At 45.3% G+C, this 14,970-nt stretch overlaps 2 protein-coding genes across 4 annotated transcripts; both read right to left on the bottom strand.

The window, feature by feature from the left end:
* Window positions 1-2,809: 2,809 nt before the first annotated feature.
* LOC123159924 (nuclear intron maturase 3, mitochondrial) lies at window positions 2,810-8,887 on the bottom strand. 3 transcript variants are annotated; one of them, XM_044577731.1, is made up of 3 exons: window positions 6,394-8,887; window positions 6,231-6,295; window positions 2,810-5,394 (listed from the first exon to the last, which is right to left on the bottom strand). In XM_044577731.1, the coding sequence occupies exon 1, from the start codon at window positions 8,790-8,792 to the stop codon at window positions 6,567-6,569; it is 2,226 nt and encodes a 741-aa protein (XP_044433666.1). In that variant the 5' UTR covers window positions 8,793-8,887; the 3' UTR covers window positions 2,810-5,394; window positions 6,231-6,295; window positions 6,394-6,566. The 3 variants fall into 3 exon arrangements, with proteins under 3 accessions (XP_044433666.1, XP_044433664.1, XP_044433665.1); XM_044577729.1 differs by having other exon boundaries at window positions 2,811-3,171; XM_044577730.1 differs by lacking the exon at window positions 2,810-5,394 and having other exon boundaries at window positions 5,839-6,295.
* Window positions 8,888-13,393: 4,506 nt separating this feature from the next.
* Window positions 13,394-14,224, bottom strand: LOC123158429 (uncharacterized). The gene has a single exon (XM_044576423.1). The coding sequence runs from the start codon at window positions 14,222-14,224 to the stop codon at window positions 13,394-13,396; it is 831 nt and encodes a 276-aa protein (XP_044432358.1).
* Between the last annotated feature and the right edge of the window lie 746 nt (window positions 14,225-14,970).

The following is a 14,970-nucleotide window of genomic DNA, read 5'->3' on the forward strand; positions in this document are numbered from 1 at the left end:
ACACCCATACCAGCCCGAGCGCCGCCGCCGCCGCTCAGCTCCACCATCCGCTCACCTCCGTCCACCCCGTAGCCTCTCGTTTGTCCCTTCGGATGCGCGTGAGTGCTAGCTGCCCGTATGGCCAAGCGGCGCGTCCATCCGGCCCCTGTAGCACCGTCCCGAGAGGACTTCTCTATAGATCGAGGTCACCGGCTATTAACTCTGGTCGGCTAACGTGGCGTCATTAGTTTAGGCGCTAATCCCCTCGCTAATGACCTCCTGTGATTATGACTAATGGCCCCGCGTGTTTTAATTAAACGTGTTCAGTACTACCTCCGTTTCAGTTTACAAGTCCTGCGCGTATACCTAGGTTGCCAATTTTATCACCCTAATATAAACTATATAACACAAAAAATATACCTTTTGAAACTAGAAACTCCGTAGTTTATGTCGATATATTTTTGTAACATATGACTTGTATTAGGTTGGTCAAATTGACGATCTAGGGGTACACGCACGCCCTGTAAACTATGAGAGAGGTAGTAATTTTGTTTAAAATGTCAGCCAATGATAGTTGTGTCCCACTGGACCCCGTTGACCAGTCAATAGTCCCACTTGACTACTGACTAAGCAGTCAACTGTGCCCGCCCTATCAGCCTCTGGTGCCCCTTTGCTAGTACACTTTTGGGTACCCATAGCAGTTTTCCTATTTAATATTTCATATTAAATATAATTCCAGAATATTCACAAATTCAATTAAACTTTGAAAATTCATATAAAATAATCTATAACTCATATGAAAACAAATTATATGTGACAAATGATCATAAAAATATAACAAATCTTAATATGTTAACCACATGCATGACAAACCCCTCTAACATAATGAACCTTGACATTTTGCATCATGATTAACTAACCGAATCATATCTGGAGCTAGAAAAATATTGCCAGATATATTCCCTCTTCTTTTAAAATTTTAGTGGATGCATTAGAGCATATCATCATCACATATTGCCCTATCATGCATTTGTGTTGCATTTGTCTGTTATTTGTCTATTCCCACCTCCTCTTCTTCCTTTTTCGGTAGACCTGGAGATTACTGTTGCCCCCGAGTACAAATACGTCGACGATGACCCGTCCTTAATCATTCTGATATCGGCTATTCTTTGTCTCACACTTCTTGCATTAGAGAGTCGGTTCAGATATGTATTATGAGTAGATCCTATTCTGCTGCATAGCCTGCTTTTCTCGCACGATACAGGCTAGAACAACATCTTCAGCAGTGTTATTATGCGTTCTGGAGCACTAAATGGATAGCTAACTGGAGCACGTCATGTACGACAGTGCTGCATGTGTCAGAGTGAATAGATAGCACAGTACATGGTCACTCGCAAAAAAAAGCCACAGTACACGGTCAGGGGCGATAGACAAGTTGGCGCCGTGGTAAAAGTTGTGTCGGTGTGTGATTGGGCATTTAATCCCGGCGTGCGCCGCGGGATAAGGTCTATTTGAATTTTTTTTTAAATACATGTCTGTTAGTTGGCTGATTATGAAAGTTCTATTAGAAAACGGGAGAAGCGTCACAAGAAAATCTTAGTGATAATGCACGAACAAAATTGTATAATATTGATTGGAATTTGGAAGTTTAAATGAATTTAATAATAGCATAAAAGGTGTTTCATGTTTACTCCCTCTATAAAGAAATATAAAAGTGTTTAGATCACTGAAGTGAATACTAACGAGACACTATGTGTGTTGTATCAGAAGTAACCTTGTGTGAGATATCGCAAAGTCTTGTCTTGGAAACATCCGCTTGCGTCCCTCTCCATGAGGTGGTGACTCGGATGAAACCTAGCGCGCCACCGGTCCCCTCGCCAGGAAGTTTTATCTTTTCATGATTACTAAAAAAATCCGATGAAAATTTCTTCGGGAAGCTTTTTATATGAGTAAAACATGGCATTGGAAAATGTTTAATTAATTCATTAGTGCTGAAATTAATTAATACATTACCTAATGTGAAACTGAGCAGGCAGCAATATAATAAACATATTGTGAGGAACAATAATCTGAATAGTACTGAACTGTTTTTAGTAACTTTAAGATGATAAGTTCAGTTGGGAAATAACTGATTTTTTGTTCGGTAATCTTCATAGTACAAATACCAAAACACTTATTATAATAAACAAATTATACCGCATAGTACATGGACAAACCATTCCGCACAACAGTACAATTTCAGGTTTAATAATCTTCATAGACAAGTAAAGTGACAAAGTGGTAATGTGAAATTTTTGCTGGCCAATGAGTACAAATTCTGGAGCTACAACGACTAGATGCTGAAAGTCAAGGATGTGTGAGGGTTGGCAGCTCGCTGGTTTAATGCGTGAGAGCCCATGCCTCGGTTCAATGCCCTCCACTGCCTTGCATGCCATTTACTGCGCGTGTCAGGTGCAGAAGACACGGCAACACCGAATATTTATACGACTGGTTAAAATCCTTATACGGCTCATGCGTATTCAAACTGCACGAATCATGGGAGAACATGCGGTGTGGATACCAGCCGCGCGTGGCTGCATGTCCACTCGCGATTATTCGTGTTGTTTTTAGCTATTTTAAAGCTTAACTAGTTAGCGCTGTTTCACCTCTAATGCGATGAAAATTGAATCTTTTGTTTGTATCGTCAACTGCCCTAAAGATGTGCAAGTATTGATCTTCTGTTAACCTCTCTAATGGGTGGCTGATGGCTGGATGTGTTGATGAATCGATTGATGCATGCTTGATCTGTGCCGGTTCCCAGTTTTAATGAGAATGAGTACAAATTCAGCAAGCATGATGCAGATTCTATTCTGGCAAACCGTCCACTATATTTTTAAAAGTTAAATCTGCTTTATTCATTAAACAACATGGCTACATCATTTACAAGTAAGGAGATTATAGCCTCGTGAGCTAATTATATCTAGTTAATCTTTGGATCAGGAACGAAGTGGCTTGTTTTCACTTGGGCCACTCAGTGCCATTGGATCTTATTTGAACGGCAGATGGGTGCGCGCATGTTACGCCGTGACTGCCAAGAGGCAAGTCTCCTGATCCCGGTCCGTCTTTGTCGTGCCCCGCAGAGTGGCTTCAGGCACCAACATGTTGTCTACCCTGGAAAACGTTTGTAGTACAGTTTTTCTACTCCGTTTGGACCTGAAACATAAATTACATAAATACAAGTGTGAACAAAAAAGGCAAAAATACAAAGAGTTAAACCAACGATAAAACTATTGAATTAATGAGTTTGCGTTCCTAATATTGCCGCTCACCAAGCGTGTTAATAAAATTAAGTAGTTTAACTTAAATACATTTGTGGAGAATAATATTGAACTTTAGGAATTATTGGAGCATTAATACAAGTTCTCAACATGTTAGCATCATCTCTAAATCTTCTCCTTCCTTGGCAAGTGCATCACTAATTTCTTCGGAGGAAGATTTGACAGTATCATGCCTCTGGATATATCTATGGAGGACAGAAGAGGCCCAATAATAATAGGGCGGCTCAAGCCTACAACTCAGTGTCCATCAAAACAAAACAAAAAATCAGGAGAGAGGGGACAGCAGGAAGCTTCGAGCTTCAGTTAGCCAAGAGCCAGCAGTGTTATCGAATCTTTTTTTTTTCGACAAGACAAGGCAATATCTTCATCACAATGCCAAAGGATGTCGCCGACAAAGAGAAATATGGCAGATTAGACCAGACAAGCCAAAGGAGGATAATAAGAATGTTGCTCTAGGTATGTGGGTGAAGAGCAAGTGGGTTTTGAACAATCCATAGGTCTCAAGCCCTCTTTTCAGAGAATGTTGCGAGTCGACAAAAGGGCAATCAACGAACAGATGGTCGGAGATCTCAGGAGTGGAGCATCTTCCACAGCCCGAGCGGCGAGCACTGGGAGCAATGTTTGAGGTGAAGTGAGGATGTCTGATGACAGCAGCAGCAAAAAATATTGATATTACATTGAGCTCGATGCAAAGAAACCAGATAAGGAATTGCATGTATATCATACTCCATAGTCACATTTATAAGAAAACTACAGAAAACCGAAAACAGCCGCCTAGCTAAACCGATTTTCTCACAGAAAGTAGACATGGAAGAAACAGAGGGTGAGAGGGGTGTAGGCAGCATAAATAATTGGTCGGGCGTCACCACAAGGAGCACACAATCACAAATGGTTTCCCAGGCAAGAGAACCCGAGGAAGTACACCCCCAAAGCAGCCACGCACCTCACTACTCTCCAAATTGAGCTACAACTAGCAAACGTTATACCTAGTGAAGTTTATGAGCCAGGCCCACAGAACAAAGAACAGCACAAACAGAAAAGTGGCACGGCAGACTGAGTTTTGCCAGCTAGCTATTACAGGAACCTATTTCCTGAATTATTTAAATATTGTAAACCTCATAGTGGAAGTGTATGGCTATTTCATCATAACAGTCATGATATGTACTACCCCAGCCCTCTGCAGGACCCGAAACTCCGTGAGCAAGAAAAGGCATGTTTCTAACCATATAATTTACTCCTAGTTAACTTCACAAATCTGAATCCTTTTGCATGTTACCACCAAACTCTGTACATAAGTACACTATACGAACATCTACACAAATAACTACAGCTTCTTTGTTCACACAGAAATATGATTCGACCATCTTCATGAGTTAAATCGCACTGCAAGGTTCCTGCATATGAATATTGCACAGGAAAAAGAACAGGTGGATGGATTGGAGAATAGGTCAAATTCAAATTGCCGAAACATTGATCTAATCAACCAAATTTTACATTCTTAAAGCCTCCTGAAAGGCTAAGGGTATCTGTCTGTGTGCACCGTCAGGACGATGATGATGATGCATCCGGAACACAGCAATTCCAAAAGTTCATGTCAAAGCCTACCAAATATAGCACACTGATACAATGGGCCAGCCACTAACTTGTCTAAAATATGTAACTGGTGATTCGAGTGAAATTCTTTGTGCAATTTGTGTGGTTCATTTGTTCCTAGGTCTATCCCTCGGTGTTCAAAATCATAGCCGACACCTAGTATTCTTGCAAATGAAGGATAAACACTAAACCTTTGGTCAGAACATTTGACAGAACATTTGACGAGAAGAGACCAACAAGCCATAAATAAGTTCTACTGTACCAGAGAAACTGGTATGTCAACTTGCTCACAGAACATATAATTCCAAGGGGGTCAATGGCTCGATCAGGATGCACCTGATCAATTTTACTTACCATGTGAAGCCCATGTGGAGTACTGAAAGGCAAAAGGAAGCACTTATGCATTCATAGATGGAAAAAACAAATAAACATACAATATTGCTCTGATTGAATATTGACCTAAGATGGATCTCGTAGCAATAAGAACCTCCCACCAAAGAACTACCTGTACATCATACTCAAGCTAATGGTATTCAGAATTTCACAAATGAATCAAGCAGACAAACCCTGCAGTCAGCAGGCTGCAGCAATGATATTTAGATGATTGAAGAAGACATCCCTACAGTTACACCGTGTAAGGAAATTATGCTAAATGTAAAACAGTATACAAATACTAATTTGTGCAGAAAGTAGACATGCAGGAAGCAGAGGGCCTAAACAGCCTACCTGGACCAATTTTGTTACAGAAAGTAAAAGTAGACATGCAAGAAGCGGAGGGTGTATTCGGGAGGAACAGGGGGAAATAACTGGTCAAATTACACAGCAAAGCCAGACAAAGTTTTTGAGTCATACCCTCAAAACAATGAAAAGCAGAATCCTAAAAGTTTCAGACCGACTAAGTGAGTCTGTCAACTAACTATTGCAGAATCTACTCCGTAAATTTATTTAAATATAGTTATAAACACGGACAGGGGAAGCATATGGTGTACTTCATAATAACAGACATGATAACTAATAATCTTTCTCAGGTGGCATATGCTGCGCCTTATGGGTATGTTTGGTTGGTACCCAAAATCAGCCTTATAAAAAAATTGGCCATAGCCAAACAACTTATGCTTCTTTCAATGATTACAATTTTTTTTGGCAGGCCCGTACCAACTTGCCAACTCTATTTCATATTCTTGTCAACGTAGCAAAACCTCGGCCAAATTTTAGCTAGTGCCAAATATTTCGTAGGGTCAACTTAGGCTCAAACCAAACATAGACATACAAAAAAAAGGAACAGTGGATTAAAAATAATTAGCATCTGATTTTAACAGAGCTGTTGAAACAGAGAAATACCTGAGTAAAACTGATATGAAGTTAGTTTGCACATGCAATTGTAAAACTAGCATACCACATCATTCCTGAACAGAAAACAGATAACAGAATAAAAGATTCAGCTAATGATGTTGTGACATGTAGCACCTCCCGATCAGAACAGTCATAAATGTGGAACACATACCTCTGAAAAAAATCTAATCAGTATTTGCTCTACCCAATGACAGGATGGATATCCAGGATATGTACAGTGCCAAATGCAATCAGCACTAAATACACTTGGCAAGCACTGCAGTATTGCAGCTTTATGTGAGCTTTGTGCTTCGAATGAGGTATCGTGCAAGTTGTTTTTTCTTTTCACACCACATCAACAAACTGAGTACAATCAATATCTTGGAGAGTAATCTTGCCAAGAAGTAGATCGCTTGCATGTATGGAGCACAGTGGGAGGCATTTCTTGTTCAGGCTCTCATGAATGGCACTTAGTCCTTGGACCCACTTCTTTTCATTCAAAGGATCGACATTTAGGCGATTCTGCAAAAGACGTATCCGGTAAAGGGCAGTGTCTGTTCCAGCACAAAAATGAGCCAGGCATGGGAGGGAGGTGTCATCGACCGCCAACCTGACCAAGATCATTGTCAAGGCTCCATCCACAGGCTTTGGATCGGAGAGATTCTTATCACCCATCATCTTGATCTCCTTCTCTGTTGGAAAGTACACTTCAGGCACTCCATTTTCATTTGTCACCTTCAAATCCTTTGTATAATGGCTAATTGCTTGCCTCTTGGTGCACTCATGCTTCTCCGCCAATGTCAAGAAGCAGGAGAACCTCAAGTGATAACTCACAACAATCTTGACCATCTTGAAATTTCGACAGCAGCAGAAAAAATCTAGCCACCTCCTCCCCACACCAGCATACCATTTGATGATATTTGCATCATCCAGACAGATAAGTAGCTTTATTGGCCGTGGCCGTCCCATGGAATTTGTGAACCCGGCCAACTTTACCGCCTTTCTTACAAGCTCTATTGGTGCATTGACCCTCATCTTCAACTCTGTCAAGTCCTCAACAATCCTCTTCTCATATTGTCTCTCATCCTCCTCCTCTGCTAGCATCTCCTCGTCCTCAGTTATGTCATGCCCCCTCCTCGGCATCAAGAACCTGTCGAGTGTTTCCTGTAATTGATCATAGGAGTCCACCAGTGCTGATGGCAACTGTTCCCTCACCCTATTCAGTGAGAAGAAGTCACCAGATGTGAACAATCGGTGCCAATGACGGCGATGCTCCTGCGACTTGAAGTATTCGGCCACTGTCTCCTCTGCCCAACCCTTGAACTCCTTCCGCACTTCATCCTCAATTCGGAAGGCAAACTCAAACTCATGCCCACGCCTCATCTTCTTGAACAAGTGGTTCAGTATCTTCAACCCAAGCTTCTTCCTCCGTGTCTCCCGAGCATTCTTCAGCTCCTGCGCCTCCGCTGCCTTCCTCTTCAGATACATCTTCCTTGCCCTCTTCGCCTTCTCAGACATGGGAGGGTGTAAGACTGACGGCGGCACGGCTTGGAACTCCATCCCCAGGAATTCCATCTTCTCTGAGACTGCACTGTGAACTGAGATACCAAACCTGTCAACCTTCACCTCCAAGTCCCTCTCCAACACTGTGAGGATCCTATCTCTGACCTCAAGTGTGAGCATCTTCGACCCAGAGGTCACAACCATCGTCTCGTCGAGATACCGGACGGCGTACACTCTCACAGGCGTATGCCGAACGCTGTCATCCTTGACTCTGGGATTCTTCTTGTGCACCTCCTCCCGGAGGGCCATCACCTCTCTATCCACAGGATCAAAGAATATGTTCAGCAGCGTGCTGGTGAGCTCCGACTCCTGCGGGAGCCCGCGGCAGAGCTCGGAGCCGCCGAGCTCGAAGGCTACCGCATCGGAGAGGAACAGCTCGCGCAGATAGTCCAGGAACCCGGGGTCGTCGACCTTGCCGGAGATGGCGTCGAGGAGGCGACGGACGTGGCGGGGGGCGAAGGGCTGGCGCGGGATGGCGACGCGGAAGAACCAGGTTGCGTTGGGGATGGAGCGCAGGTAGCGGATGGCGGCGTGGCGGGCGCGGTAGGCGAAGGTGGCGGCGCGCGGGGCGAAGACGGCGTCGAGGGCGGAGGCCGCGGAGAGCATGGCGAGGCGGAGCGGCAGGGACGGGAGCGGGAGCGGGCGGCCCTTGAGGCGGGAGGGGAGGATGAGGCGGAGGTGGGAGGAGGGGGAGGGCGGCGCGGCGGCGGCGGCGGTGGTGGTGGTGGTGGGGAGAGGAGGGGGCTGGTCGGAGAAGGGCAGGGAGGGGTGGGAGCGGTGGCGGAGGAGGAGGGCGGAGGCGAGGAGGAGGGAGGGGTGTGAGAGGAGCGGGAGGAGGGAGTGGAAGCGGCGGGTGGAGGCGGAGTAGTGGTCGCGGCGGAGCAGCGCCTCGAGCTCCGCGGCGGAGAGCGGCGCCGGCGCGGCGACGGTGGTGGTGGTGGAGGTGGAGAGGGAGCGAGGTGTGGGGAGGAGGACGCGGCGGTGCGCGCGGGCGAGGCGGGGGAGCATGTGCGGCGCGCCGGAGGTGGAAAGGGGGCGGAGGCGGCGGCGGCGGCCGGCGGGCGGGAGGAAAGCGCAAGTTTTGCGACCGCCGCGCGCGGGGTGGGCCGAAGAAAGGGCCGAGTCACGAAGCACACGGCACTTCAAGCACAAACAAAATGGCCCAAAAAGGTTAAAAAAACATTGATATTTTCAAGTCATTTCATCAAACATCAAAAAAAATAAAACATCATGCCACTACAAAGAAAAAAAGGAGATTACATCCATGTGCGAGACCACCTAGCGATGACTACAAGTATTGGAGCCAGCCAAAGACGTACTGCCGTCATCGCCCCTCCCTCATCTGAGTCGGGGCAAACCTTGTTATATTGGACATCCGAAAAGTCATTGTACTAAAACCCCAAAAAACCAGCGCACCAGAACAGCAATTGTCATCGTGAGAAAGGAGAAAAATGTTTCTAGAGGAAGAATGAATTGATCCCGGTAGACGCCTTGTGAAAAACAAGTTGTACGCCTAAAGGGAAACTTTTTTGGATGGGGAGACAGAGAAAAAAAAAACCACAAAAGAGAGAGCCCCTAATTTAGGTTAGGGGGCCCTACTAGGCATGTCGATTGGTGTGTGCAACCATGCAACAATTTCACAGCTAAGTGCGGTAAAGAGGATTTGCTCCAAAAGAAATTGTAATACATAGGGCGAATTCGCTTAATCGCTTCTGTCAGGAGCTCTTACGTGTCGCTAACTATGAAAAGATGTGAATCTTTTGCATAGATGCCCTTCCAAAAATCTATCTATTATTTTTAAATTAGGTGGACATTCTAAGAAATGAACATATTTTTGAAATTTTGAGGGCATTTTTTTAAAAACATTAATATTCAATGCTTTTGTGAACATTCTTAAAAGGTCTGAACATCTTTTAAAACATTAGCATGTTTGACCAAATGAAACTTTTATAAAAAATGTGACATTTAAAAAAAATGGTACAGTCTGCGGCATATACCCCTTCGCTCCTATACCGATGCTAGCGTTTCCACTGCCTCCCTCTGCTGCACTATTGGCCTACCTCATCTCCCGACCTTAGGACCATGGAGGCGCGGCCAGGATAGCTGGGCCGGCCCGGTAGCATGGTCGGCACGGCACGACACATGCTAAATGGGCCAGGTCTGGCACGCGGCACGCCATGGGTCGTGCCTGGGCCTGAAGGGCGAGCACGCGGGCGGGCACGGTACTGCCCGATTAACTTCTTTTTTTTTTTTATGTATCCTAATATGGCCCAACAGGTAAAAATAGGCAAAAAAACGCCCGGTGCGCAAAATGGGAGGTAGATTATTGGGCCTGGCGTGCCGGTGGACCGACCCGATTAGCATATGGGTTGTGCCTGGGCTGCAGGTTGCAGCACGCAGGCCGGCACAACACGGCCCATATAATAATCGTGCCTAGGCAGGCCGGGCCGTGCCAGGCACGATTAGGATGGGCCGTGCAGTGCCGGGCAGGCCCGACCCGTTTGGCCAGCTATATATCCCGGTCCTTACCGACGGGAGAGCTCTATTTTCCGACTTCTTCTACAATAAGGTTTGTTCGGCATTGATAATGGAGGGGCGATGATGGCGGCACGTCTTCGGGTCGCTCGAGTGCTTGTAGGTGGTCTACGAACATAGATGTAATTTTCATTTTTGGTGTTATTTGTACTACCTTGACAGTTGATGAATATATAAAAAAACTTTCCTGCAAAAAAAAATAGGAAAAACCGGGCTGGAACTTTGCCAAAAGCAAAAAAAAAAAACAGACCTAGAACCTTCCCAATAACCCTAACCTGTAGCCCTGTGACATTGCACGACATTTGCTTGCAATGAGCGGCATTGCCACTCCTATCTACAATGCAGCGTCTTCTAAAAAAACAATGCAGCGATGGCTGAAGGAAAATGTCGTGGGATTTTAAAAACACAGAAACAAGAAAAATACAAATTCTATTGGCATATTATACAAGATTTAAAAACTGGAGTACAAGATTTCGGATCACAGAGTGTTTAACACCACAAGAGTGTGAAAATCTTGATATAGAGTGCAAAGCATTTCTTAGGAAAAAAATCTTGAGTATGAAAATCCTTCAAAAATCATATGAAGTTCCTCTGAATCAAAGGAGCCTTACCAAAATTGTGGCGCGTTGAAAACCTACAGGAGTAAATATGCATGACTGGCTTCCTTTCAGAATCTATGTGTCTTATGAAAACACAATATTGAGTACGAAAATCCTTCAAAAATCCTATGAAGTTCATTTGAATCAATCAAAGGAGCATTAACAAAATTGTGGCGCTTTGAAAACCTACAGAAGACTGTGCATGACTGGACTTCCTTTCGGAATCTCTGTTTTTCTCGTCCTGGTCATAGATCGGACCACTTCAGCGAACCCGGCCCTATGCAAGAATTGCATGCCGTCGATCTTTCAGTGACAACTTTGAAGCCGATAACATATACCTCCGTTCTAAATTAGTTGACTCCAATTTGTCTAGACAAGAATGTATTTAGACACTAACAAGTATAGATACATCCATATCTAGACAAGTGAGGGTCAAGTATTTTGGAACGGAGGAAGTATCTTCGAAACAAATTAACATAGGGTATAGTTTTGAATATCTCGTCTAGACCAAACCGGTGATGAAAACGGTTTGAAAATTGGGCACACGTGTTGAGGGTTCAACTATTTTGAAATTTTCAAATCCATAAAATAATATAATTGCATGAAAGCACATGTGCAGCGTGCGCTAGAGTCCTCGCTGTAGCATGCAACGCACACGATTTTTGTCCTCTGTTTTGTGTCGCATGCATGGGTAATTTAGTAGTAGTAATTCGGTAATGAGAAATATCTCTGAGTACTGTTGACTTTTGATTATCCCGCATAGTTGGTTTCATCAACACGACATGTATTATATATATCCTATAAATGAAAAAAAGAAGTTTCTCAGGGTTTTTTTACCGGCAATGATCTGTACAAAAGTATGCATATATACAAAAATTATGGTATCATGGATCGCGGGACAGCTACAAGATGCTACTCCGTATTTATCTGGACATGATCAACCTTGGGGCGCCCTTGCTATTGAAGGAGAGCAGCATGCCGTCTCACTTGGAGATGCATAGCCGTCACGAACACCCATCACCTTGCCATTGACGAAGAGTAGGCATCGCTTGCCATTGCCGCGTCTGCCGACGTATAGGTCGATGTGGTCTCCCTCCAAGATGCCACTATCCCTCACGAACTCCCACCACCCACGACCACCAATTCGGTAGGCCAACGTGATGTTGACGTATCGGACCGTGGCCACCTTCTCAACCTCAGCCTTAGCGTTAATGAGGATGGCCACTGCCTGCCAAAGAGGGCGACGAGCGTTCCGCACGCCGTTGTCCACCGCCTGCCGAAGAGGGCGGTGCGCATTTTGCACGCCGTTGTCGTCGACCTCCTCCAGCTCTGGGAAGAGCCTCGGGATGGGGCCGCCCTGCACCATCTCCTCGGTGAGCAATAGCCAGTCTGCAAGTTGATCCTTGAAAGAGATGAATTTGATCTGTAGTTGCTTCTGAGAGACACGTTCATGCACAAAGTGATAGTCAACTTCAATGTGTTTCATTCGGGCATGGAATACCGGATTTGCAGAGAGGTATGTAGCATCGATGTTATCACACCAAAGGAACACTGTGTTTGGGATATACCCAATTCCCGAAGCAAAATAAGTGAATCTACACTCTAAAATATGTCCACATACATCCGTATGTTGTAGCCATTTGAAATGTCTAAAAAGACTTGTATTTAGAAACGGAAGGAGTATGTTTAAACATTGTTGTCTGCATATCTCTACTCTTAATGGAGCAGTTGGTGAATAGTCCGCCGATTATTTTTCGCTGATTTTTTTCGTCCTCCCTCCCACCTCCCAATTTTGTCGTTTTTTTTCGTCGGTTTTTTATTCGCCCCCCTCCTACTGGCCGGACAAACCCAACGTTTATTTGGTAACACAATGAATTCACATATGATGATTGATTTATTCTTTGGTAACCCAACTAACGGATGGTAATCAATCTTCAAATACCAAAACCAAACGTATAAGGCAACAATCAATTCATTTTTTTCCTGACCGGTTATTTTTCGTCTCCCCTCCCACCTGCCTTTTCGCTTCACCTTCCACATAAACCTATCGGATTAGTTACCATATAAAAAATTTAATCACAATCGATCAAGCATTGATGGGATATTTCCTTACATTGATGTGATTTTCATTTCTTATCATGAATCATACACGTCAAAAAAAGGTACAACGTGCGAGGATCGTGGGCACATGCCCTACAAATCCGAAAATGCCTATAAAAATTAAATCAGAATCAATCAAGGATTGATGGTATATTTTACTTGCTTTGATGGGATTTTTGTACACGGTACCATTAACGCGATCCTCCAATCGCTGCCCTCCTCACGAGCCTGGACGGCCGATCCTCTCGACGCCTGCCCTCATGTGTCCTCGCGCCGCCATCATCTTCTTCTCTCCGATCTCCTTGACTAGGAGGACTCCTCTGTGCCCCAGGCCCTGGCCGACGCCGGCGACTCCTCGATACTCCGCCCGCGCCGTCACATCCGACGCAGGCGAAACTCCAGCTGATGCCACGGGATCCACATCCTATGCTCGTCGGCCATCTTCCACTCCGGCTGCTGCGTGGTGCCGCCGCTGCGGGAGGCAACCTGGCAGGAGCAGACATAGCCGTCCTTGTGCAGCCCGACCCATGCGTCTAGCTCGGCGTCGAAGTAGCCTCGGCCTCTGAAAGGCAGCATCCACTCCCCATGGCGCCTCCACTTGCAGCTCCTGGTGTCGATGGAGTACGTGCCGCAGACCACCCTGCTCCACGAGGACACGGATATGGTGTGTCCGTCCGGGTGCAGCGCGTAGGAGAAGATCATCTCGTCCTTGGTGAAGGGCGTCGGCATGCTTCTCCAGGACCAGTCGGTGGGCAGCAGGTCGTCGTCTTCCGTCGTCGGCGGCTTCGCCATCGCCTCAAAGGACACAGACCACTCCATGAAGTGGAAGGCAAACGCGAACAGCGTGTCATCGGCGCCGGAGGTCAGGAAGGTGTTGGAGCCACAAAGCAGTGCGTCTAGAACGGGAGGGCCGATGGCCACTCCGGCGGTGTCAGTGTCGTAGAAGAGGGTGACGGCATGTATGTTGCTCGTGGCGATGATGTAGCCGCCCAGGGCTGCGAACTTCATGGCACGGCCACGCTCAGGTGACACTAGCCGGAGGACAGGGGAGGCGCTGAGGTCGGGACTGTCGGCATCGATCTTGCGGATGGTGAAGCCCTTGTGCCAGTCGTCTAGAACCAAATAGAGGCTCTTCTCCTTGTTGCCGCTGCGGTCGTGGTAGTAGTTGGCCTCATCCTCCTCACCCTGCCTTCTTTGCTTAGACATCCAGCCCCCGACTGACTGAATTAGTGAATTCTGAAGTATATACCAGAAAAACACGTACGCAGACGAAAACACTCGAATAGATTGGACGTAGCTGGCTAACCACGGTTGATGTAGTGTCGATCTACTAGAAGCAACACAGATACGCGCAAGCAATTGATACACACGGCCATGCCTCATGCCCGCTGATCTTTCTATTGGTCTCTGGGTGTACTGTTTATAGGGGTGCAGGGTAATACGTATATATAGCTATAGCTAGGACGGAGGAGGATTTGTGGTCTATGGGGACATATACACCCTATATGGGAAAAAAATAGTAATTCAACAAAAAGTCAAAAATTCCTGAAAATATTTTTGAAATAAACTTGACCTTTTGCTGTACCCGTGAGAAAAAATCCATACAAAAAAATATCCCTTTGACAAATTTTTAGCTAAAATACTGTGAATAGTGACCTATAATAGCAAATAAATTCCGTCTTTTTTGCTGTGATGTCAACTTTTTTTTGTGAAAGTGTATATACCAGTGCAAAAGTAAGTCAAGTGTTTTTTCAAAATAGTTCTTACCTATTTTGACTTTTTTTTAAAATATTTTAAAAAAATCCCATATAGGGTGCATATACAACCAGGAACCATTGGGTATTTCCCTAGCTAGGACTTGCAACATAACCGATTCGGGACGGAACTACTGATCCTACTTGGTGATGGATTCCTGCACGAGCCGGACATGAGACGTGCTTTTTTTCTTGAGG

Source organism: Triticum aestivum, chromosome 7B, assembly GCF_018294505.1.
Source record: "Triticum aestivum cultivar Chinese Spring chromosome 7B, IWGSC CS RefSeq v2.1, whole genome shotgun sequence".
Classification (NCBI taxonomy): domain Eukaryota; kingdom Viridiplantae; phylum Streptophyta; class Magnoliopsida; order Poales; family Poaceae; genus Triticum; species Triticum aestivum.